Source organism: Phyllobates terribilis, unplaced genomic scaffold, assembly GCF_046119375.1.
Source record: "Phyllobates terribilis strain yellow unplaced genomic scaffold, ASM4611937v1 Scaffold_1__5_contigs__length_1240528914, whole genome shotgun sequence".
In the NCBI taxonomy this organism is placed as follows: domain Eukaryota; kingdom Metazoa; phylum Chordata; class Amphibia; order Anura; family Dendrobatidae; genus Phyllobates; species Phyllobates terribilis.
In genome coordinates, this window is record NW_027362761.1 from 505,966,298 (window position 1) to 505,991,421 (window position 25,124).

General features: G+C 41.0%; 1 protein-coding gene across 1 annotated transcript in view; it reads left to right on the forward strand.

Moving 5' to 3' along the window:
- Positions 1-25,124, forward strand: part of CENPK (centromere protein K) — a 57,772-nt gene that overhangs the window by 7,929 nt on the left and 24,719 nt on the right. The window contains exons 4-6 of the mRNA XM_073680239.1: positions 12,037-12,093; positions 16,486-16,558; positions 21,728-21,774. Of these exons, the coding sequence (XP_073536340.1) occupies positions 12,037-12,093; positions 16,486-16,558; positions 21,728-21,774 (177 nt within the window). The remainder of the gene's footprint in view (positions 1-12,036; positions 12,094-16,485; positions 16,559-21,727; positions 21,775-25,124) is intronic.

Genomic DNA, 25,124 nt, shown 5'->3' on the forward strand with positions numbered 1-25,124 from the left:
CCTCCATGGATCCCCAGGTATCTCGTTTCTGTAGAGCCAGTTCCTTGGCAATTTCTGATGCGGCATCCCTCATTGACCCACTGGATGAGAGGAATGACTCCCTCGATAACCATGGAACATTTCTGTGGCGCTGTGCACTGACCTCTGCCTCTGGAAATTGCTCATGCAAAGTATTTTACATGTATTCTTTACTCCTAAGCTTCGGCTCGTGGGCATTATTACCTTTCCTCCATACACGCTATAGTTATTTTTATTACACCTTTGGACTCTATTATATATTTTTATCCCACTGAGGAAGTTGGCCACACCACCAACCAGCAGAAATGCATCTGGGAAGATTTATCGTTACCATTACGATTGTTAGTCTTACCCAATTTTGCCCTAAAAGACTATCATCATTAGTATTTTCTTTTCTCACTATGGATCATACTTGGACTGGTTCCTAATTTTTGTTAGCCTTTCCCTTTTTACACATTTCTATTTACTATAACTACTGTGGTTATTGTATGTGACATGCTAATTATTTGCTACATTATATAGCATTGGGATTGTTGGCCAACATGAAAGATTTTTTATTAATTTTTTTATCTAATTTGCAATTGACTCCCTTTGTAAAGCGGCCTCTTTAGCAGCAGACTGTGCCTTACATCCTGCCTTTGTAGCTTCTTGGGTCAGCAAGGCCTCATACGACCTGAGCTAAACAATGTCACCAGGGTTTATCTTCCGAGGCCTCTCAGGAGGATCCTTTTGACTTCTTTTCTTGTTTGCTGCATGCCTCAAAGTTCCATTGCAAGGCTTGTTTTGTGTCAGCACAACTTCTCTGGCTGTTCGGCGTCCTGCTTAGCTTAGATCCTGGTCCGCTGATCCGGCATCCAAAAAGCTGTTACTTGACTCCCCTTCACATATAGGCTCTTAGGAAAGCTAATGGGGGCAATTGTGCTCTGCAGTGCTTTGTACTAAACAGGATAAAAATATGTTTAAAAGTTGGCAGGGCTGCTGTAAAAAAGTCTCTTGTTGCGGCAATATTTCAAGGCTTTATTGTCCACTACGTGTTTCAATCCCGCCTGGCATCTTTATCAAGTGAAGAAACCAGCTTATGGTTAATAGCAGAGATGTACAGGCAGTTAGAAACTTGCTACAGGGATATGGTTATTATGGTCAATAGTGGATACGTATATGCCATCAGGAACTTGCAGCAGGTAAATGGTTACTAACAGATGTATATGCGGTCAGGAACTTGCAGCAGGTAAATGGTTACTAACAGATGTATATGCGGCCAGGAACTTGCCAGGGCCGGCCCGAACGTATAGGCGAACTAGGCGGCCGCCTAGGGCGCCAACCCTAAGGGGGCGCCAGAGAAAAAATAGAAAAAAATGCACACACTACACTAAGGGGGCGCCCGAGAGTCAAAAATACGTATACTTAAAAGGTAGGTGTACCATATGGCCTATTTATACGTAGTTTGGACTTTAGGTACTAGTTACTAGTTGGCGATTATATTGATAGATGTCATCAGCAGTCGATGCATCTAGTGGGAGGAGTCTGTTTTGACGCATTGGCGTAGACTGCCTGGACTGCCAGTCAGGCCAGCTAAGGCAAGGGAGATAGTATCTACGTTTTTTGCATATCGGCGCGCGCGATTATAATATTTTCGAAGTATATCTCTACTGTTTGCATGCTTTATCATGTGAGCCATTGCTGTTATTTTGTATATTCATTCGATTCATTGTTCCATGAGGTTTCATGAATGCAAATAGAAAATAGGAGGTTTTTAGTAAATTTTTGGCCTAGGTTCTAAAGTGTTAGGCGCTGCGAGGTAGGTATATTGTTTTTATTTTCAAAAATATTGGAAACATTGGAAATTGTTAAAGAAATTTGTGGTTTTTGTCTTAAAAGTAAAATCGTATTATATAATGTTCAGATAACAATTTTAATCGGCGCGTTAACTTTTAGGTAAATGCTGTGTGTTGTAACGAGTCATGGCTGATAAGAAGAAAAAACTTTCGGGGTTTCAGAACCGTAAAAGAAAAGCTGAGGAGGAGAAATCACTTCTATTTCTATCTAAGCAATAGAAATGAAGACGCGGAATTCCAAACGTTGGAACAACAGGCTTCTGTTGCCTCGGAAATATCGAATGTGGAAATAGAATTTGTTTCTCATGCTGAAAATAGTGAACTACAACCATCAATATCTGGTGGTAGATCTGATCAAAGTACCAGTACTGACATGGAGGCTGGTACATCTATAGAAATACTACGCAAAGACTATTCGGACGATCCCGCTACGTGGACCGTAATCAATGATGACTTACGCCTAGATGTAGTAAAACTCGGCCCCACACAAGTTAAAGATTTCGATTTTCCTTTGGCACTAATCGTAGAAAATTTTCTTGTGTTCACTATAAACGTCGTCTTGTCAATGGTGAAAGTCTTGAAAGCAATTGGCTAACGTATTCTATTCAGAAAATTCATTTTTTTGTTTTTGCTGCACGTTGTTTCCAGACTCATCACTTCAACTAGGAATCATCAAACGCTCAGCCTTAGGTACTGATTGTGTAAATGACTGGAAAAACATATCTGCTATTTTAGCCAGCCACGAAAAAAGCAAAGATCACATGATTAGCTTTCAAAAATGGAAGGAACTCGAAAATAGACTTAAGATGAACAAGACCATTGACAAAGAACACTTACGCAAAATTGAAGAGCAAGAAAAATACTGGCATCAAATTTTAGAAAGGTTGATAGCTCTAGTGAGGGTACTAGGTACGCAAAACTTAGCGTTCCGTGGATCAAATGATGCATTGTTTGCATCTAATAATGGGAACTTTTTGAAATTTGTGGAGTATTTGGCTATGTTTGATCCCGTCATGTGTGAGCACATTCGGAAAATCCGGGACCAAGAGATTCATGCACATTATTTGGGAAAAACAATACAGAATGAGATGATTCAGCTGCTAAGTAATGGTATTCAGGAAAAGATTCTTGACGATGTCAAAACTGCAAAATACTTTTCTGTAGTGCTGGATTGTACTTCTGACGTGTCTCATGTTGAACAAATGACAATCATTGTTCGGTTTGTTTCCACATCGGAAGACAAAAAGTTTGAAATTAAAGAGCACTTCTTGGGATTCATTCCTGTTTCTGATACAACTGGAGGTGGTTTGACAGCCGCTGTCTTGAACAAATTTGAAGAACTGTCGCTCTCTGTGGACAACTTACGAGGGCAAGGCTACAACAATGGGAGCAACATGAAGGGAAAAAACATTGGACTACAAAGACGAATTTTGGACATAAACCCACGTGCATTCTTTGTGCCTTGCAGCTCCCATTCTCTAAACTTAGTCGTCAACGATGCCGCTAAATGTTGTTTTGGAGCGACAACTTTTTTCCTGTTAGTTCTCTACGTATTTTTCTCTTCGTCAACTCAGCGTTGGGAAGTACTCGTGCGTCATTTGCCATCTCTGATTCTAAAACCTCTAAGCGAAACAAGGTGGGAAAGTAGAATTGATGCTCTGGCCCCCCTCCGTTACCAATTGAGCGAAGTCCATGATGCCCTAATGGACATAGCAGAAAATATTAGTCTCACAGGAAGCTCTGGAAATGTCTCCCGGCTAGAAGCTCAAGATCTTGCTAAACAAGTTGGAACCTTTTCTTTTGTTACATCTGTTCTAGTATGGTTCAACATTTTGTACGAAATCAATTTGACAAGTAAGTTACTTCAGTCACAAGAATTCGATTTAGCTGCTGCTTCTCAACACCTTGACAAAACAAAGAAATATCTGCAATCATTAAGAAGCGATGAAGAGTTTGAGAAGCTGTTAGTTGATGCGAGGGAAATCGCAGAAGAGCTTGGCATACCAGCTAATTTTGAGTCAAGTTCTGCGCCAAAACGTTTAAAGACAAAAACCAGACAGTTCTCTTATGAAGGGAAAGATGAGCCCATAAGAGATAAGAAACAGAGTTTCAAAATTAACTTTTACTTTGCGATCTTAGATACTGCTATAAATTCAGTTGATGAGCGGTTCACTCAGCTGAAAGAAATGGAATTGAAATTTGGATTTTTGTACCACATCCGTTCACTTGAGGGAAAACCAAGCAAATTTGTTCTGGATAAGTGTAAAGCTTTGGAAAAGTCTCTTACACACAACGAAGTAAAAGACATCGATGCCATAGAGCTATGTGGTGAACTGCAGGCAATGTCAAGATGTGTTCCAGAAGATTCATCACCAAAAGACGTTCTTGAACTTTTGCTTAAATCTGACTTGAAAGAAAGTGTCCCCAACCTGGTGGTAGCTCTAAGAATTCTTTTGACTCTGCCTGTGTCCGTGGCCTCAGGAGAGAGAAGCTTCTCAAAACTAAAGCTAATTAAAACATATTTAAGGGCAAATATGACGCAAGAGAGGTTGGTTGGGTTGGCAACAATTTCGATAGAATCTGAAGTTGCTAAACAAATTAATCTCGGTGACTTAGTGTCATCCTTTTAAAAAAAAAAAGGCAAGGAAAGAAAAATTTTAATTACCTATGGTCGTTTTTGTTTTGTGTTATTGATTACTTTGTATATATTTGTCCTATACAACTTCTCAGAAGATTAAAAAGTTAGGAGAGAGTTAATTAATCATTGTTGTTGTGGTTTATTTTGCTCCTAAATTTATATCCCAAGTTTTCATCTACTGCCAAGAATAGTAGGGGCGCAACAAAATAGTTTCGCCTAGGGCGCCGTAATCTCTCTGGCTGGCCCTGGAACTTGCAGCAGGTAAATGGTTGCTAACAGAGATGTATATGCTGTCAGGAACTTGCAGCAGGTAAATAGTTACTAACAGAGATGTATATGCGGTCAGTAACTTGCAGCAAGTAAATGGTTATTAACAGAGATGTATATGCGGTCAGGAACTTGCCACGCCACTCACTGCCGCCGCATGTACTGCTCATAAAGAGCGTTCGTTATTACCTGTATTCTTATACACTCAGCAATCTGTATAACTGTTGAAGGTCATTGTATGACCGAAACGTTTTCTTCTTTATTTTGGATTGCCTGTACATAATAAAATTACCTTTTTCCATCATTTACCTGACTGCCAAGTTTTCTTCAAGATTTGTATGGGATAGGATCCTACTTGCGCACCATCCACAGGAGTGCCATGATTACTATTTTGAGGAACGTGCAACAGGGATATGTTTTTTACTTTTTTTTAAATAAATTTTATTGAACATTATAGAACAGCATAAGGTTACATCATAGAACAAAAGAATAAACAGCATTTCTCATTGCTCATTAATACTGTTTGGCAAAGGTAACCCTTCCCTTAACATACCATGGGGTAATAACTAACCAAAACCATAAGACATCAATGTCAGGCACCAAATATCAGATACTTTATCATGAACGTACTCCTTATCACCTGGGGACTAATGTGAGTCAAAGGGGAATCAAACCAAGGCTTCCATACCTTATCACATTTTTCAGAACAGGGTCTATTTTTACAGTGGTTTACGAAAGTATTCACCCCTTGGCTTTTTAGCCATTGTTTTACATTACAACCTGTGTTTAAATATTTTTGTCCGCACTAAATAGTCTAACTTGGTGAAGTGAGAAAAATATACAGTAGCGACCAAAAGTTTTGCTTTTTTTTTAAAAGTGTGATTCCTTCTGTCTGGTTGTTGTGATGCCATTTCCCTGGTGATGAATTGAAACTGCATGAAGTTTTCATCATTCTAGACTTTAATTTTACCCAAAATGCTTTTGAATAGCGGCATGGTCATTTAATTAAAGAAAACTGATTGCCAAACGTTTTGCATATATTATTTATTGATCACAACATAGAGAGTAATTTATTGCTTACAATGCCATAACTTAGTATTTTGTAGCATAACCTCTTGCTTTAATTACTGCACCACATCGACGGGGCATTGAAGCCACTCGGGTATTCAAGACATCTTGAAGGATCTTGCTCCATTCCATTTGCAAATCTGCAAACAATTCATCTTTATTGCTATGGGTACGGGACCAAAACTCGTCGCCCTAACTCATCCCAAAGGTGCTCTACAAAGTGTAAATCAGGTGATTGGCTTGGCCATTGCAAGAGTCGAACATTTTTCCTTGCTAACCAATTTTTTACTAAATTGGAAGTGTGCTTAGATCATTGTTTTGCTGGAATTTCCATCCCCTGCTTACTTCGGTTTTACCATGTGGCAGCATTATATTCTCCAGTATATCCTTATACTTGGATGCATTCTTATTTTCATCAATTCTATGCAGAGGGCCAATGGCAGCTGCAGAAAAGCAGCCCAAAACCATGACATTGCCTCCACCATGTTTCACTGTAGGTGTTTGTTACCTTACATCATTACGTTTTCCAATTGGGCAGTATATATAGTGCTGCCATCACTGCCAAACAGATTGAACTTGGATTCATCTGACCACAACACCTTAGGCCAATCTGTCTCTTTCCATTGGCTGTGTTCTTTGGCAAACTCAAGTCGAACCTTCCGGTTCTTTGCAGAGATAAAGGACTTCTTGACTGGAACTCGTGCATTCAACCCTACTGTTCTTAGTTGTCGCACCACAGTTTGGCGACTCATTTAGACCCCATATTCTTCGTTCATTTCATGCGAAATCTGTACAGCACTTTTATGGACATCTGATACTGACTTTTTCATAATGATGTAATCAACTCTGGAGCAAGTTTTCCGTGGTCGTCCACTTCTAGGTTTGTCAGCTGTTCCATAACCTTCTTTTTCTTTCTTTAACCCCTTTACCCCCAAGGGTTGTTTGCACCTTAATGACCAGACCAATTTTTACAATTCTGACCACTGTCACTTTATGTGGTAATAATTCTTCCAACGGATTCTTCGAAAGGACTTGCATTTGTGAAAAAAAAACGGAAATTTGGCGAACATTTTGAAACTTTTGCAATTTTCACATTTTGAATTCTTATGCACTTAAATCAGAGAGATATGTCACACAAAATAGTTAATAAATAACATTTCTCACATATCTACTTTACATCAGCACAATTTTTTAAACAAATTTTTTTTTTGTTAGAAAGTTATAAGAGTTAAATGTTGACCAGCGATTTCTCATTTTTCCAACATTTTTTTAGGGACTACATCACATTTGAAGTGACTTTAAGGGGTCTTTATGACAGAAAATACCTAAAAGTGACACCATTCTACAAACTGCACACCTCAAGGGGCTCAAAACCACATTCAAGAAGTTTATTAACCCTTTAGGTGCGTCACAGGAATTTTTGGAATGTGGAAGAAAGCAATGAACGTTTTAAACTTTTTTTTCACAAAAATTTTACTTTAGACCCCAATTTTTTTATTTACGGAAGGGTACAAGGAAAAAATGGACCCCAAAATTTGTTGTGCAAATTCTCCTGAGTACGCTGATACCCAATATGTTAAGGAATACTACTGTTTGGGCGCACAGCAGGGCTTGGAAGGGAAGGAGCCCCATTTGACTTTTTGAATGCAAAATTTGCTGGAATAATTAGCGGGCGCCATGTTTCGTTTGGAGAGCTTCTGATGTGCCTAAAAAGTGGAGACCCCCCCACAAGTGACACCATTTTGGAAACTAGATCCCTCAGGGAACTTATCTAGATGTGTGGTGAGCACCTTGAACCCACAGGTGCTTCACAGAAGGTTATAACATTGAGCCGTGAAAATAAAAATTTCATATTTTTCGCCCAAAAATGTTCTTTTATCACCAATTTTTTTTATTTTCACAAGGGTAACCTGTGAAAATGGAAAACAAAATTTGTTGTGCAATTTCTCCTGAGTACGCAGATGTGGGGGTAAACTACTGTTTGGGCACACGTCAGCTCAGAAAAGAAGGAGTGGCAGTTTGGAACTCAGACTTTGATGGAATGGTCTGTGGGTGTCATGTCACGTTTGGAGAGCCCGTGATGTGTCTAAACAATGGAAATCCCCCACAAGTGACACCATTTTGGAAACTAGACCTCTCAGGGAACTTATCTAGATGTGTGGTCAGCACCTTGAACCCACAGGTGCATCTGTCACGCAAGGTGAGGGAAAGACTAAGTACACAACGATGGGAAGAGGGGCAGGAAACCCAAACACTAGGGAAAGGGGGAGTGGAGACCCCTAGGCAGATCTGACAGTCACCCTGACTCCCCTAACGTCCCTAAATAGGTTCCGCACCTATTGCCTAGCAGAAAATCTAATCCCTGACTGCCCCTAGTGATAGGCCCTAGGTAGGGAGGGGACGGGGAGAGCACTAGTCAGCCCCCACTGCAACTAAAGACAAACAGGTAAACAGACAAGGGAAACACTTAGCTTGAGAAGACACCAGAGAGATCACACCAAGTCAGCAACTTGCAGCAGGGGTGTGGTTAATAGCAAAAATGTATATGTAGTCAGGAACCTGAGAAAGGGATATGATAAGTAGCGAAATGGATATGTTTAATAGAGACATATATGTAGTCAGAAATTTGCAACAGTGATATGGTTAATAGCAGAGATGAATGTATATTCAGGAACTTGCAGCAGGAATATGGGTTAACAATTGAGACATATATTGCAGTCAGGATCTTGCAGCAGGGATATGTTTAACAGCCGAGATATACAGTCGTAGCCGAAAGTGTTGGCACCCTTGAAATTGTTCCAGAAAATGAAGTATTTCTCCCAGAAAATTATTGCAATTACACATGTTTTATTATGTACATGTTTTTTTCCTTTGTGTGTATTGGAACAACAACAAAAAAAACAGAGGAAAAAAAGGCAAATTGGACATAATTTCACACAAAAGTCCAAAAATGGGATGGACAAAATAGTTGGCACCTTTCAAAAATTGTGGGTAAACAACTTTGTTTCAAGCATGAGATGCTCATTCAAACTTACGTGTGGCAAGTAACAGGTATGGGCAATATGAAAATCACACCTGAAACCAAATAGAAAGGGCAGAAGTTGACTTAATTTTGCATTGTGTGTCTGTGTGTGCCACACAAAGCATGGAGAACAGAAAGAGGAGAAGAGAACTGTCTGAGCACTTGAGACACAAAATTGTTAAAAAATATCATCAATCTCAAGGTTAAAAGTCTTTCTCCAGAGTTCTTAATGTTCCTTTGTCCACAGTGCACAACATAATCAAGAAGTTTACAACCCTCGCATACCTGACCGCTGTTGCCGCGGCAGAGAACTGCAAATCCTCACAGCACACAGTGCATGCGCTGGGAGGATTTAAAAGTCTGCGATCACACAGAGTTTTCATTTTAGACCAGACAACCCCTTTCACACTGAGAGAAGGGAGAGGAAGCACAGGAGACTTGACACTTCCAGGAGCAGTGTGGTGTTAGATTTGTGTCAGAAGTAGCAACACAACCTGCTATGTGAAGTAGTTAAACAGATTCTACATCCCCAAAATAATAGGAGTTTTTTAAAATTAATTGTGACTTTTTAGAAAATTGCTTAATTTTGCAAATAGGAGGCAAATGAATAATGATAAAAAATCTTCAGTCCAGTATTATTAGAGGGTAAAATGTATTAGCAATATTCTTACCTACTTAGTTGCAGGGACTTTGCCTGATAACCTGAGTTATGGTTGTAGGATCTCTGTGGTTGGACCTTGGCATTCAGGGTAGCCATTTGTCAGTTGCACTAGAGAAATGGTTTCTGATTTTTAGAGGGGTGCTATTTTGCCTAATTACAATGTTCCCTGGTAGAATTGCCAGAAAGGCTCTATACTAATGTCTAAATTTCTGCCATTTTTGTCATCAGTCACGTCACCATCTTGGTAAAGTTTTTCTCTCTAATATATTTTTTGCCTTCTATTAATTCTATTCACCTTTTCTCCTGTTTAATAAAATCCTTTAAATAAGATGATGTTAGAAGGAAAACACCTGCCTTGATAAGACTGTAAACTTGTCATCACTCTGGAAGGTTGCCTGAAATAGGTTAAGGGTTTTGGCTCTTGCATAGAATATACGTCCAGAGCATTGCTGTCTAATTTCCTTTCTGGAATATTTTTTTGTAGAATGAAATAATTGTGAGCCAAATACTATAAAAATGATGTAATGTAATGAAATCAGTGGTATTCTTAACCAAATCTGAACAGCGGTATTCTGGTTAACTTTCATACACTCTGCTTTGTTAAAGGATGACCAAACTTTCTAGTAACTTTTCAGACTAAGCAGTTGTATGCACGAGGAATATCACTATTTCTGGCCATTATATGACTTGTATCCTACATTTTCACCAGTTTTACCCTCTGCAGTCTCTCTCTCTTAATTTTGCAATTGACTCTGAGCTAGTGGAGATAAGCTGTTATATTGTCTCTTATTTCTGCTCTTTTTCTCTTTGGTAGCACACAGATAGAAGCCGGAAATTATACAGTAGAGTAGCGATACCATCTCTGGGTGATGTAAAAGACTTGTTAGACACAGAAAGATCATGCTGAGCTTTCTACCTCCATGGCAGTACCAAATATATGTGTTTTTATTCTTGTTTTCACATAAAAAAATGCAGTTTTTTATGTCATAACATTTTTCAATTATTTTTTTCGGACTTTTTGTCATATATGGGTAGATAGATAAATTCAAAATTGTTTCCAAAATACATATATACCCAAATGGTTGTCCACTACTATTCAAAATAGCCCAATTTGTTTTTATGATGAAAAGAAGCTTCTTTCTAATTACCTCCCTCTGCTGTTTCTGCCTGTGAGCTATTGAATAGTAGTGGACATATATATATATATATATTATATAATTATATATATTAGTATTATTTTTTATTCAAATTTTATAGTGTAATATTATTGTTTTGATGGATATTATACCTGGGGTTAAAGAGGCAGTCCCTTGCCTCTCATAATCATGGAAATGCCACAGTCACTATACACCGTGGCATGTAAAAGGTTAAACAGCCATAATCTAAACTGGCACCGACCCTGGAAGTTACTCTAGGAGGTTGCCTAAAATTAAAGGGGTATTCCCATTTTCCAAGATCCTATCCCAATATGTAGTAGGTGTAATGATAATAGTAGCAAATACCTCCAATTTGAAATGTGTAGTTCTTCTGATTAGCTATGTTGCTTACCGCATGTGCAGGGCATTGCAATAGCTTAGGTATTCATGGTTACGACCACTCATATAGTGACAGTTAGTTGTTAGTTGTCGTAACCATGGATACTTAAGCTACTTCAATGCCCTGCATATAGGGTAAGCGACATAGCTGATCAGAAGAACTATACTACATTTCTAATGGAAGTGTTTGCTAATAATATTATTATTACACCTATGATATATTGGAATAGGATGCTGAAGATGAGCTACACCTTTAAGCAAAGCTTTCGGGGATGATCGCATGGGCACAGCTCCGGTCCCCCATGATCACCATGATGTAACTGTAAGTCAGTTTGTGGGAACACCTTTCCCGTTATGACATAAAGATACATCAAATGCTGGGAAGGGATTAAAATAATTTAAAATAGAAATTATGATGAATCCTAATACAGTTATGTGTTTTTTTTGTTAAAACAGATAAAAAGGTTTCATGTCTTAAATGGATTTGTTACATAACTTGCATATGGAAGCAATGGGGCTTCATAGATTATTGTGGGGTTTGTCTGCGTTTCCCTATATGTCAGTTTTGAGAACGGATAATTAAATGTCTGCATCCTGCACTTTTTTCACTTTCTAAAAACTGACATTTAACTGAACCCAGGCGGATCTCATAATAATTATTGAGATCTCTCTGTTTCGACCACGTCTTGACTGAAAGCAGCACATAATGGGGCCCCATTCTTGAGAATGATATGGGACCGTTGTTGATATACCATCAATGTACAAGATAGGAATACCTCTTTAATTCCATTTGTCAATTTCTAAAATAGAACAGACAAACGGAATTCCTGAATGCAGGTGTGAACAGATCCTAAGACAAGTTATGTGTTTGCATTTGGATGTTTGGAAGGAAGAAAAAGGCTAAAACATTAATCGTGAATCGTGTATGATTTCTATAACCGTCTTTTTCTTTCTGTGTATGTAAAACTGATTCTCTTCATGTTTCTAAACAGTATCGGAATCAGATCATGGTGATGGAACATGAGGCTGAGCCTGTTTCTGACGTGCAGGTGAGACTAGACCCATTCTATTATTTGTCATTTCACTTGTTTCTCACTTCTCCAATAGGGAATCGCTGGGTAATATTTAGGCTGCATTCTCATGTCCGTATGGGATCAGTTGAATATAAAAATGAAAAGGAACAAACACAGATGCGTGTGGATACCAAAAGGAAACCAAAGTTTCTGTTTCTAAACAGATCCGTTTAAAAAAATGGAAACTTTGTTTTCTGTTTCTTTTATCTATTTGCATCTGTTTTGTTTTTAACCTTTTTGAAGGTACCTGTTTGAATGTTAGGTGCCTGGACACCAGTAGTCTTTAGAGCATTGGGGTCTTTTTTTTAGACAGGAAAAAAGTTGAGCAGACCAGGTGGCTGTGGGCTGTATGAAGCAGACTGAAGAGCTGAGCCTACGGCAAAAGTGGCAGATGCAAGCTTGTAACAGCAGCAGCTGGAGCTAGCTCTTATCGCTGCTGTTAACCATTTACATGGTGCAATCAGTGACTGCAGCAGCATCCATCACCCTCCCATCCCCCGTGATGCAGTCGCAGAGAGCCAGTGTTACCATAGCTGATAAGGGACCTGTTGAAGACTCCCGTGGCTGCCGCCTTAGTCCTCATATGAAGTTCAGCTGGAGGCTGAGCTTCATAGGAAAACTAAAATTACTCTATACACTGCAATACTATAGTGTTACAATATACAGATCAAAGGTTCAAGTCCCCTAAGGAGGCTAACAAATAAAGTAAAAATGAAATGTTAGACCCCATCTGGCTTCTTTCCTGGCCATGTCCCATAATTTTCTGCATGCAGAAAAGCTCAGTCGACAATGCTTTGCACCCCTCTAAAAAGTCATATGCCACCAAAGTGACCTCATCTGCCTCCATACAGTGAATGGTTTTAGCAGGGGTTCCAACTGAATCACGGTTTTTGGGTTTTTAGATGAAAACCCAGATGTAAGTGTTCAGTGTAGAACACAGAATAAATGTGAACCGAGCTTTAAATGTGATCCAAAATGTTATGTACCCCCCCCCCAAAAAAAGCAATTGGCACTATACTGGTTTATTGCAATTTCATTCTGCAAGATCAACTGCGCAATTATTTCTGGTAACCTCCCGTGGAGCCAAAATAGTCACTACACCCGTAAATACATTTCCAGAGGAGTCTAATTTCTAAAATGGGGTCACTTGAGGGGCCCTTCTGATCTTATGGCACTTAGGGGCTCTACAAATGGAATCTGCAAACTAATCCAGAAAAATTTACCCTCCAATAGGCAAATAGCGCTCCTGAGTCTCGCCCTATGGCCAAACAGAACTGTACCGCCACATATGGTGTATTGCCATTTGTGAGGCATCTCACAGGCACTTCAAAAGTGACGTGATCCCTTAAAAAAAAAATAACAGGTTTTATACATTTCATTGAAAAAAATATACATTGCTCAAAAAAATAAAGGGAACACTTAAACAACACAATGTAACTCCAAGTCAATAACACTTCTGTGAAATCTGCCTGTCCAGTTATGAAGCAACACTGATTGTGAATCAATTTCTCCTGCTGTTGTGCAAATGGAACAGACAACTGGTAGAAGTGTTCGGCAATTAGCAAGATACCCCCTATAAAGGAGAGGTTCTGCAGGTGGTGACCACAGACCATTTCTCTGTTCTCATCCTTTTTGTCTGTTGTTTTGCTCACTTTTTCATTTTGCCATTGCTCTCACCCCTAGAGGTACAGTAGCATGAGGCGGTGTCTACAGTACAACCCACAGAAGTTGCTCAGGTAGTGCAGTTCATCCAGGATGGCAAATCAGTGCGCGCTGTGGCAAGAAGGGTAGCTGTGTCTGTCAGCGTAGTGTCCAGAGCATGTAGCAGATACCAGGAGATATGGAGGGAGCCGTAGTAGGGCAACAACCAAACAGCAGGACCGCTACCTCCGCCTTTGTGCAAGGAGGAACTGGAGGAGCACTGCCAGAGCCCTGCAAAATGACCTCCAGCAGGCCACAAATGTGCATGTGTCTGCACAAACGGTTAGAAACCGACTCCATGAGGGTGGTATGAGGGCCCGACGTCCACAGATGGGGGTTGTGCTCACAGCCCAACACCGTGAAGGACGCTTGGCATTTGCCACAGAACACCAGGATTGGCAAAGTCGCCACTGGCGCCCTGTGCTCTTCACAGATGAAAGCAGGTCCACACTGAGCACATGTGACAGACGTGACAGAGTCTGGAGACGCCGTGGAGAGCGATCTGCTGCCTGCAACATCCTTCAGCATGACCGGTTTGGCAGTGGGTCAGTAATGGTGTGGGGTGGCATTTCTTTGGAGGGCTGCACAGCCCTCCATGTGCTCGCCAGAGGTAGCCTGACTGCCATTAGTTACCGAGATGAGATCCTCAGACCCCTTGTGAGACCATATGCTGGTGCGGTTGGCCCTTGGTTCCTCCTAATGCAGGACAATACCAGACCTCATGTGGCTGGAGTGTGTCAGCAGTTCCTGCAAGATGAAGGCATTGATGCTATGGACTGGCCCACCCGTTCCCCAGACCTGAATCCGATTGAGCACATCTGGGACATTGTGTCTCGCTCCATCCACCAACGTCACGTTGCACCACAGACTGTCCAGGAGTTGGCGGATGCTTTAGTCCAGGTCTGGGAGGAGATCCCACAGGAGACCATCCGTAACCTCATCAGGAGCATGCCCAGGCATTGTAGGGAGGTCATACAGGCACGTGGAGGCCAAACACAATACTGAGCCTCATTTTGACTTGTTTTAAGGACATTACATTATAGTTGGATCAGCCTGTAGTGTGTTTTTTCACTTGAATTTTGGGGGTGACTCCAAATCCAGGCCTCCATTGGTTAATAAATTTGATTTCCATTGATGATTTTTGTGTGATTTTGTTGTCCGCACATTCAACTTTGTACAGAACAAAGTATTCAATGAGAATATTTAATTCATTCAGATCTAGGATGTATTATTTGAGTGTTCCCTTAATTTTGTTGAGCAGTGTATATTATGCTAAAATGTTGAGACTTTTTTTAAAACTTTTTATTAAAAGGTAGAAACAAAACAATAGCCATTCAAATATTGCACATCACATTTTTTATGACCGGATAAATAGAAATAATGTCATTCAATTAACAGAGTTAAACAATCATATAATTAGTATATTCAATAAAAAAAAAAGTAAAGTGACAAGCGGCAAATATGAGCAACAGAAAACAAAACTTGTGGCAGAGCCGATAGATAATAGTAATATTGTACTGACATGATCTGTAAGAAACTAAATAAAAACGTAGAACAAACAAAGACAAAACATGGACATAATAAGGAGGAGAACTTCTGATTCTTTAGATAAGAGAAGTGGTTTCTCATTTACACTGCGCGATTATCGTGGGTGAGAGCTCATAGGAACACTTGTTTCTCAATAATATTGTTGGCTGGACGGGCTGATGACAGAGCAAAATGCTCGTTCGTCGTGTAAAATGATCTTTTGGTTTAGCTATCTTTCTGAAAGTGAGGGCTTAATGCGCAGTGTCCTAATACAACGTAGACATTAAAAGGGAATAAAAATTCATAGTTTGAAAATTCCTAATTGTTTTACATTTTCATCAAAGCTCAAATGTTTTAATCAATAAAAACAAATCATATCAACCTAAATTTATACCAAACATAAAGTACAATGTGTCACGAAGAATCACTCTTAGAATCACTGTGATGCGTGGAAACTTTCCAGAATTATTACCCCATAAAGTGACACGTGTTAGATAAGAAAACTTTAGTGAAACCTGGCTTTGGCGGAAAGGACTTAAAGTTACTCTCCAGCCCAAGCACAGACTTCCCGATGCATTACTGATACATGGACTCTATACCTGGTGCCTATTGGGAGTCCAGTGTTCAGTCTGAACTGCGCCTTCCGAAACCTTCGCAGTCATCAACAGTAGGGATGAAGCCTGCGCCACCGTCATCAACTCTGGTCCATCCCACGGCAGAGGAGATGTGGTGTGGCGTGGTCCAGACGTGACACTGAGTTCCCTGTGTGACTGCAGTGGCCAGTTTGGACATAAAGGTAGTGATCCCAATTCTTGGGAGTGGCAGCAGCAGAAATCACTAGTAGGGCCCCAGGTATGTTGTCTATATATTAGTAATGTATAGGGAAATTTGTGCAGTTGCTGGAGGGCGACTGTAAGTATTTAATGGTTGTAAACCAAAGTCTGAGTGCAAGATACACCTTTATTTGTTCCTGTGGGTTTGTGCAGATCGTCTTCTGTCCTATGGGGCATGTGCCAGGCATGTCGGGGCATGATATCTAGTTTATACGGCTCAGGGCTATATGACCACGAGTCCTTCTTATGCACAGTAGACTTTAATTCTTTTCTTTGTCCTGCTCATTACTTGTATTTTCCTTCTCAGCTATATCCACTCCTGATGAAGGTAAATTCCCTCACAGTCAAGCTTGAGCAGTGGCAAGCGATTACACCTGAAAGTAAGTGCGAGCCTGAGAAACCAGCAGGACACTGTGTAAGGTTTATAATGGTAAAAAGAAAAGGGTTAACTGCTGTATTTTCGCAAGCAAAATTAGATCCTTTTTGGAGATCGTTCCCTGAAAACAAGAAATGCTTAAAGAAGTTTTCCATTTTTTTCTTTCTGCCTCTACCTACTTACCCGTGCTGCCTCTGCTACTGACCCGGGTCTTTGTTGACATGGCTGTAGCAGTGATGTCACAACTACAGCAGCCAATCACTGATTACGCCATTGAGCAGTGCTGCCGTGGTAGACCGCACGTCACCCCTGCAGCCGTGTCTACAAAGCCTGGGGACAGTGGCAGAGGCAGGAATGACAGCACTACGTGTTAACTAGGAGGAACTGTTTAGGGACGCTGACAACTAAAGGTACAAAGGGGATAATAGTGACTGCAGAGTATTGATGATTGCCCTGTCGTGGTACTTTTTGGGCACTGTGGCTGCTTTATGGCACTATGGTGACCATGTAATGACAGTATGGGCACTGTAACTGTGGTGGAAGGACTCTGGGTGCACTGAAGCAGGAAAAGCTGTCAGTCACTGTGTAGGTAGGGAAGCAGGACTCTTAGGCTTTATATTTAAACAGAGTTTTTACATGAAAACACTGAATTAGAGCGCCGTAGACTATATATACCCCGAGCTGAGAGCTACCCCTTTGTTCTACACTGCCCTCAGAATACAGGACTACACAGATCATCGCCCAATAGGTCCACCCTAAAGGGAATCTGTTAACTAAGTTTTTGCTACCCCATCTGAAAGCAGCATAGTATAAGGGGAAGAGACCCTGATTCCAGTATTGCGTCACTTACTTGGCTGATTGCTGCTGTTTTGATAAAATCTCAGTTATTTCTGCGCAGATCTAGCAGTTTTCTGTATGCTGAGCTCTGTATAATATCACTCATGCCACTGACTGGCAGCTTTCTGTGTACACTGTGCATAGATAGAAAGCTGCCAATCAGTGGTGGGGACGGGGTTATACAGAGCTCATGAATATGGAGGACTACCTGGCAGCAGGTTTACTAGTCATCAAGTGATAATCTCCTGCTGATAAAACAGTGATTTTCATGAAAATTATAGCAAGTAGCCCAGTAAGTGACACATCGCTGACATCACTGAACTCAGGGTGTCATGCAAGGTGTGGGAAAGACTTAGTGCAACACAAAGGGAAGAGGGGAAGGGAGCCCAGACACTAAGGAAAGGGGGAAGTGGAAACCTCCTAGGCTGATCTAATCTCACCCTGTCTCCATATATTGCTTCTTCACCAATCGCCTCACGCTAACTTCGCCCTGTCTTTCCCTGGCGTTTGGCCCTGGCTAAGGAAGGGAGGGGGATGAGCGCTAGTCGATCCCCATTGACAACTAAAGACAACAAGGGGGAACAAACAAGGGAAAAACGCTTAGCTTTTAGTCGACTTCAGAGAGATGAACACCCGTCCTCATAGCTCCAGAGAAGAAGAAGTAATGCACTTCCTCCGAGCCTTCACAAGGGGTCATGTGAGTATTGCTGGCACCTCACTCTAGCAAACAGCAAATATTTATACACCCAGGCCAGGGTGTTAATTAGCAAGAGGAAGGTAGCCACTGGGTTTTAGAGAGACAGCCTCCAAGAAGATGTCTGTAATTCCAAACGAAGAGATCTCCTGCAACCAACTGCAAGGCGACTGTCTGTCACTTCTGACACACCCGTTGACAAAGAGTCTCTGTTTCTACATTATAATGTGATCATATTAGGTGGCAAACACCTGGTGACAGATTCCCTTTAACAGTGCAACCACACTCTCTGGTACCTGGTGCACTATATACTTAGAGCAGATCCTGACCTCGACCCATTTTAAATATATATGAAGTATCAGGGAAGCCCTTAAAAGGGATTATCTGGCGCCACATTCCGTGTCGGGATCTGAGTGGCACAGATGACATTGTGTCTAAATGTACCTGCCTGAACAGGTGCTGAGTCAGCAGGTTTAATGCACCAGTGCTAGAATAGGACATATGTCCAATGCCAGCTGATCATGTATGCATCCCAACAGGCATGTGTGGATACGACGTCACCTTTGACACCCATCTCCCTAATACAGAATTGAGTAGCGCCGGAGGACCCCTTAGAGTTGCTGGTTATATCCTCAGGTTATATAATACAATCAGAACGTTATAGACAAATTAGGAGGGCCCAACACAGACAATGAAGCTGCACATGTCTGTGTTGAAATATAAATGCACATGAAAAACGAAAATATTACGCTACCGGATCCATTTTTTGTGCTTTGTAGAGCCCTATAAAACCAAATAAGAGACTAGACCTTTTTTTTTTGCTACAAGTCTACTGTTACTCTATGTGAATCCTCACATCCCGCGCGTTGCTGACGCCGTCATAGGAGCGAGGCTGTGCCCATCTAGTTGGCATGTGACCGCATATGTATGAAAATGGCATACTTGCTGTCACATCTGCTCCGAACGCCAGAGAATCCTCACAGCGTGTAGTGTGCGCATTGTGAGGATTCACAAGTCTGCAGCCACATACAGGGACTACAGACTTGTAGTTTAAGACCAGACAACCCCTTTAAAGTCCATGAGAAACGAATCATAAAAGATGTTCATTTATTATGCTTTTTGTTTAGTGGATCTGTATTTAAGTGCTGCACATGCCCAGAAAGCTGGAGGTGTTCAGATACCCCCTCCAGTAAAAACAGAATCCTCCAAAGAGGAACAAAAATGGATGTAAACTGATAACAAAGTTTTCATTTTTAAAATGGATCCTTTACAAACAGATCTGAAACGAACATGTGAACAAGAAGAGTCTGTCCGTTCTCCTGACATGTCTGTTTCATTAAATATTTGCTTTGCCCATAAAATGAATATGGTATTCTGGAGCCTCTTTTCTTCTATCCTACAAAAGTACTGTCGTGGCTGAAAGTGTTGGCACAACACAAAAAGAGAGAGAAAAAAAGGCAAATTGGACATAATTTCACACAAAACCCCAAAAATGGGCCGGACAGAATTGTTGGCACCTTTCCAAACTTCTGGGTAAACAGCTTAGTTTCAAGCATGTGATGCTTGTTCAAACTCATCTGTTGAGAGTAACAGGTGTGGGCAATATGAAAATCACACCTGACACCAGATAAATAGAGGAGAAGTTGGCTCAATCTTTGCATTGTGTGTCTACTTGTGCCACTCTAAGCATGGAGAACAGAAAGAGGAGAAGAGAACTGTCTGAGGATTTGAGAACTAAAATTGTTGAACAATATCAACAATCTCAAGGTTACAAGTCCATCTCCAGAGATCTTGATGTTCCTTTGTCTATGGTGCACAACATAAGAAGTTTACAACCCATTTACAACCCATGGTAGCTAATCTTCTTTGATGTGGACGGCACAGAAAAATTGATGAAAGGTTGCAACGCAGGATAGTCCGGATGGTTTATAAGCAGCCCCAATCAAGTTCCAAAGAAATTTAAGCTGTCCTGCAGGCGTAGGGTGCATCAGTATCAGCGCAAACTATCCGTTGACATATGAATGAAAGGAAACGCTATGGCAGGAGACCCAGGAGGACTCCACTGCTGACACAGCGACATAAAAATGCTAAACTGCGGTTTGCCAAAATCCTTCTGGGAAAGTGTCTTGTGGACAGATTGAGACCAAGATAGAGCTTTTTGGTAAAGCACATAATTTTACTGTTTACAGAAAATGGAATGAGGCCTACAAAGAAAAGAACACTGTACCTACAGTCAAATATGGTGGAGGTTCAAAGATGTTTTGCGGTTGTTTTACTGGCACTGGGTGCCTTGACTGCGTGCTAGGCATCATGAAATCTGAATATTACCAAAGGATTTTGGGACGCAATGTAGTGCTCAGTGTCATAAAGCTGGATTTGTGACCTAGGTCTTAAGTCTTCCAGCAGGACAATGACCCCAAACAAACTTCAAGAAGCACCCAGAAATGGATAGAAACAAAGCGCTGGATAGTTCTGAAGAGGCAGCAATGAGTCCAGATCTAAATCCCATTGAACACTCGTGGAGAGATCTTAAAATTGCTGTTGGGTGAAGGCGCCTTCAAATATGAGAGACCTGGAGCATTTTGCAAATGAAGAGTTGTCCAAAATTCCAGATGATAGGTGTAAGAAGCTTGGTGATGGTTATAGGAAGCAATTGATTGCAGTTATTTATTCCAAAGGGTGTGAAACCAAATATTAAGTTGGAGGTGCCAACAATTTTTTTCTGGCCCATTTTTGGGGTTTTGTGTGACATTATGTCCAATTTGCCTTTCTTTCTCTGTTTTTTTTTTATGTTGTTCCAATACACACAAAGGAAATAAACGTGTGTATACCAAAACATGTGTAACTGCAGTAATTTTCTGGGAGAAATATTTCACTTTTTGGAACAATTTCAAGGGTGCCAATACTTTCGGCCATGAATGTATGTATAGATTGACATCTGGGTGTTACTATTTGGGGGGGGCCTACAGATTGTCACTGTACAATCAGCACTGGCATTATCAGACTGTGCAGAGTCGCACCCTAGCGATAAGGAAACTGGTAACCCCCAGATGTTCAGTTATTTATGCATTTCCAGGAGGAACAATAGAGGGTCGACACCAGAAACAGTTGTAGGAAAAGATGCTCCAGGGTTGTTGTTGCTCTATGGGGATTGAAAGAATTGATTGAAGCGGACATGTCAGGGGCTGCCGGCCCCTGCTTACATGTGTGTGTTTCCCCCCCTGCAGGTCAGTCACTTTCCGCTCAGCGCTGGCAGCTCCTGATGACCTCAGTGCTGTTAACCTGTTTGCCATATACATAAATTTCTGCATACAGTAATGGTTTTTATTGCAGCATGGATTTCATCAGCTTCCACCATCTAAGTGATTTGCAAATGAAAATCACATTAATCAGTTTTTCCTTGTTCATCCCGGAGCGGGTGGTTTGGAAAATTGCAGCCACCTTGCAGAGCGCAGGAACTGAGCTATTGAAGTCCTTAATTTTCCCGGTTACGTCCAGCGCTGCGGCTGGTGCTGTCATTCTTGGCTCCGCGCTCGGCTCCTGATCTCACAGACAGTTGAGGAAATTGAGAAGTCGTCTTCTGTCAATATGTCGCCATGGAAACCCAAACATTAACCGATATTTACTTTTTCTGTTTCTTAGTCCTCTCCAACAACCAGGATATTTTGCTCATCGCTGGAAAAGAAGAGGTAACCATCTCGTTGGATTTCCTATAAGCAGCCTGTGTTATTGGCAGGAAGGATATGAGCCTTCTTTTTTTTTCCCTGTTAAAATACTTATTGATTAGGTTGTCTTTTCCACAAGATCATTTCTATAAGTAGAACCTGACACAACCTCCTCGTAGCCGTCCAGCTTGTAAACTGCCCAGAAAACATACCGCGCTGGCTGATGTCAGCCTCGCAACCCCCCGCTATAACAATGCAGCGCGACACATTAATGCCGTATTAGCATGAGCTCATGTCACAGTTCATAAAAATAGAATTTGCTTTTATTATCGGTGGAAATAACCTGATGAAACCTGTGACCTGTCAGAGGCCATGATATGATGCCTCGTAGTCACAGCCTCCTGGCCGGGGTTTTATTCGCCAGGACAGATGAGGATTCAGAAGCTCCTGCCCTGGGTAAACAAAAGCGGGGGAAGTGAGCATGATTGTAGGAAAGGCAGCTTAGTTTGGGAAGTTTTCAAAACTTTATTTAAAGGGAACCTGTCAGGAGATTCAATCTGCCTGAGCGACCGGCTGCAAGAAACAGGGCCAACTCCGTCCTTATAGTCCGTTATGATATGGTCTGAAACGCGTCGTAAAAAAAAAAAGTTTAAAAATGAGCAGAACGTGGAGACTGCTTGTCACATAGGCAATCAATTAGGAGCAAAGCTGAAACCCCACCCCATCCTGTTCATGGCTTCTTTTTAGGCCACAAGTTCAGTATTTGGTCAGTATTTTACATCAGTATTTGTAAGCCAAGACCAGGAGTGGGTGATAAATGCAGAAGTGGTGACGTGTTTCTATTATACTTTTGCTCTGATTGTTCTTCTTCTGGTTTTGGCTTACAAATACTGATTATTGATGAGCGAGTATGTTCGGTTAACCCTTTCGGCAAGTATGCTCGGGAGAGTATCTTCAGCATACTCGGTGATATGTTTGAATCACTCCCGTGTGCATGATTTGCAACTGTTTGACAGCTTTAATACATGTGAGGAATGCCTGTTTCTTTCGCATTCCTCACATGTTTTAAAGCTGTCAAACAGTTGCAAATCATGCACACGGGAGTCATTCAAACATATCACCGAGTATGCTGAAGATACTCGGTACTCGCCCGAGCATACTTGCCGAAAGGGTTAACCGAACATACTGGCTCATCACTAATACTGATGTCAAATACTGAACTTTTGAACGTGGCCTAAGACTATGGTTAGGGCAACCAAACCCTCTGACAGGTTTCCCTTAGGAGTGTATAGAGCAGGCTCACGAGCTGAGCCTGCTCCATACAGGGCAGGTGCCAGCTGCATAGGAGATTTCAGTTGATGCCCATAAGGTTCTATGTGTGTGTTGTGCCGATTGGTTGCCACGGCCAATTAAAGTTCCCCGTTGCCACCATCTTTTAACTCCCTTGAAGTCCAGCCAATCATATAGTATAGCAATATATAGAAGAAGCAATCAGATGAACGCAGGTTCAAATACCCTAAGAGATCTAAAACATAAAGCAAAAATAAGTAACAAAATGTTTTTTTCAATATTTTTTTTTTCAATATTTTTTTGAATTACATAAAAAAGATTTCTAAGAAAGGTTTGAATCACTCCCTTATCCAAATTTATTAATAAATGTAAATAAATAAACAGATCCCATCTATGAAAATAAAAAACAATAATAATTAACTTCACCATGAAGAGAAAAAAAAAAGTTTTTTCAGTCACCGCACCACCTCCAAAAAATGCGATAAAAAGCCATCAAAATGTATTGCGTACCCTACAATGGTATCATTAAAAACTACAGCTCAGCACAAAAACAATCAAGCCCTTACACAAAACTATTGACAGAGGAATAAAAAAAGTTTTACGGGTCTCAGAAAATGGCTCGATTTTTTTTTTTTTTTTTTTTTTATACAAAGTTCAAAACTTCTTTAATCACTAAAATGAAAAAAAAAAACTATACAAGTTTAGTATCTCAGTACTCGTACTGACCTAGAGAATCATGCTGCTGTCAGAATACATAGCAAAACCTGCTGACATACTCCCTTTTAATGCTGTTACAGTGTCGGCCATTACTACCTCTTGCAGTGGGCATTCCACAGTCTGACTGCTCTAACTGTAAAGAACCCTTTCCTATGTTTTGCTAATAACCCTAATTTGCAAAGGGGTTTGAATCATTCTGATTGCAATTGTAGACATTGGGCGCTGACAACCTCTAGCGACTGGCAGCTTGTGACCTTATATTTGTGTATAACCTTTCTTTTCTGACATCTTTTCTGCTGTGAATTCTCTAGAAATCCGTTTCCTAACTGGATCCAAGTATAGGTTGTGCTGGCGGTGGAATCAGATTTCTGTGCAGCGATTACTGGCAGCGTTACTACATCTGGCCCTGTATCGCTCCAGGCTGGTCAGACCTCGGGTTGACCGGTCTCTGGAACTGATCCAGTGTCATTACCTCTGACATCCCTAATAGGCCTCACTACATCAAACCTTAAAAGCCGCATTAACGGCCATCCCGAAATAGAGCAATAACTAGGTGGCTCATGACGTCAGCCCGAAAGCCTATTGTATGGATAATTGGAGCTTTTTCCTTTTGGTTTATGTACTGCTGACAGATGTCGCCCTCTCTATGGTGAATTCCTACCCCGCTCAGGCCAGTGGGGAAAACTTGATTATATTTAATTAAACAAATGAACAAATTACTGAGAGTTTTTCCAAAATGTTCTGTTCAATTTCCATCTGCACCACCTTTTCCTATAGCTGATTTTTCGAGATTTGTTTTCTAATTGTATAACTTTTATCATTATCTCCCACTGCCAAACGTTGGCAAAAGAAGCACGGTTAACCCCGTAATATCTGGTAATGATACAAGTGCATAGGCTTCATTTAAAGAGCATGAAAATCTTTGCATCTCTTTTTTTTTTTTTCATTGCTCCAGTGGAAATAATAAAGCAAATAGTTTAAAAGGGGTTTTCCAATTTGTTTTTAAAAACAAACAAACAAAAAAAAACCTGTGCTTTACTCACTTTCCCCCTGGGTTTCAGCGCCACTTCTACCTGTAGCTGTTATTGTCTGCGGCGCTGCAGGCAATCAGTGAACTCGACAGCTCTGGGTGGCTTGTGCTGTCAACTTGGGCAGAGCCGCCGAGCTCACTTATTGGCTGCAGAGAACTGAGAGGCGCAGTGGAGACTCAGCGATGGACGTGGGGAGGGTGAATAATGCACTTTTATGAAGCTAGGCTTCATAGGAGTACCAAGATGGCTGGTGGTGGAGTGGTCAGTGGGTGTTGGGGTGCTCGAGAATCGGCAACTGCTTTCTTTAAACGTCAGAGATTACCAGAGGCATATAAA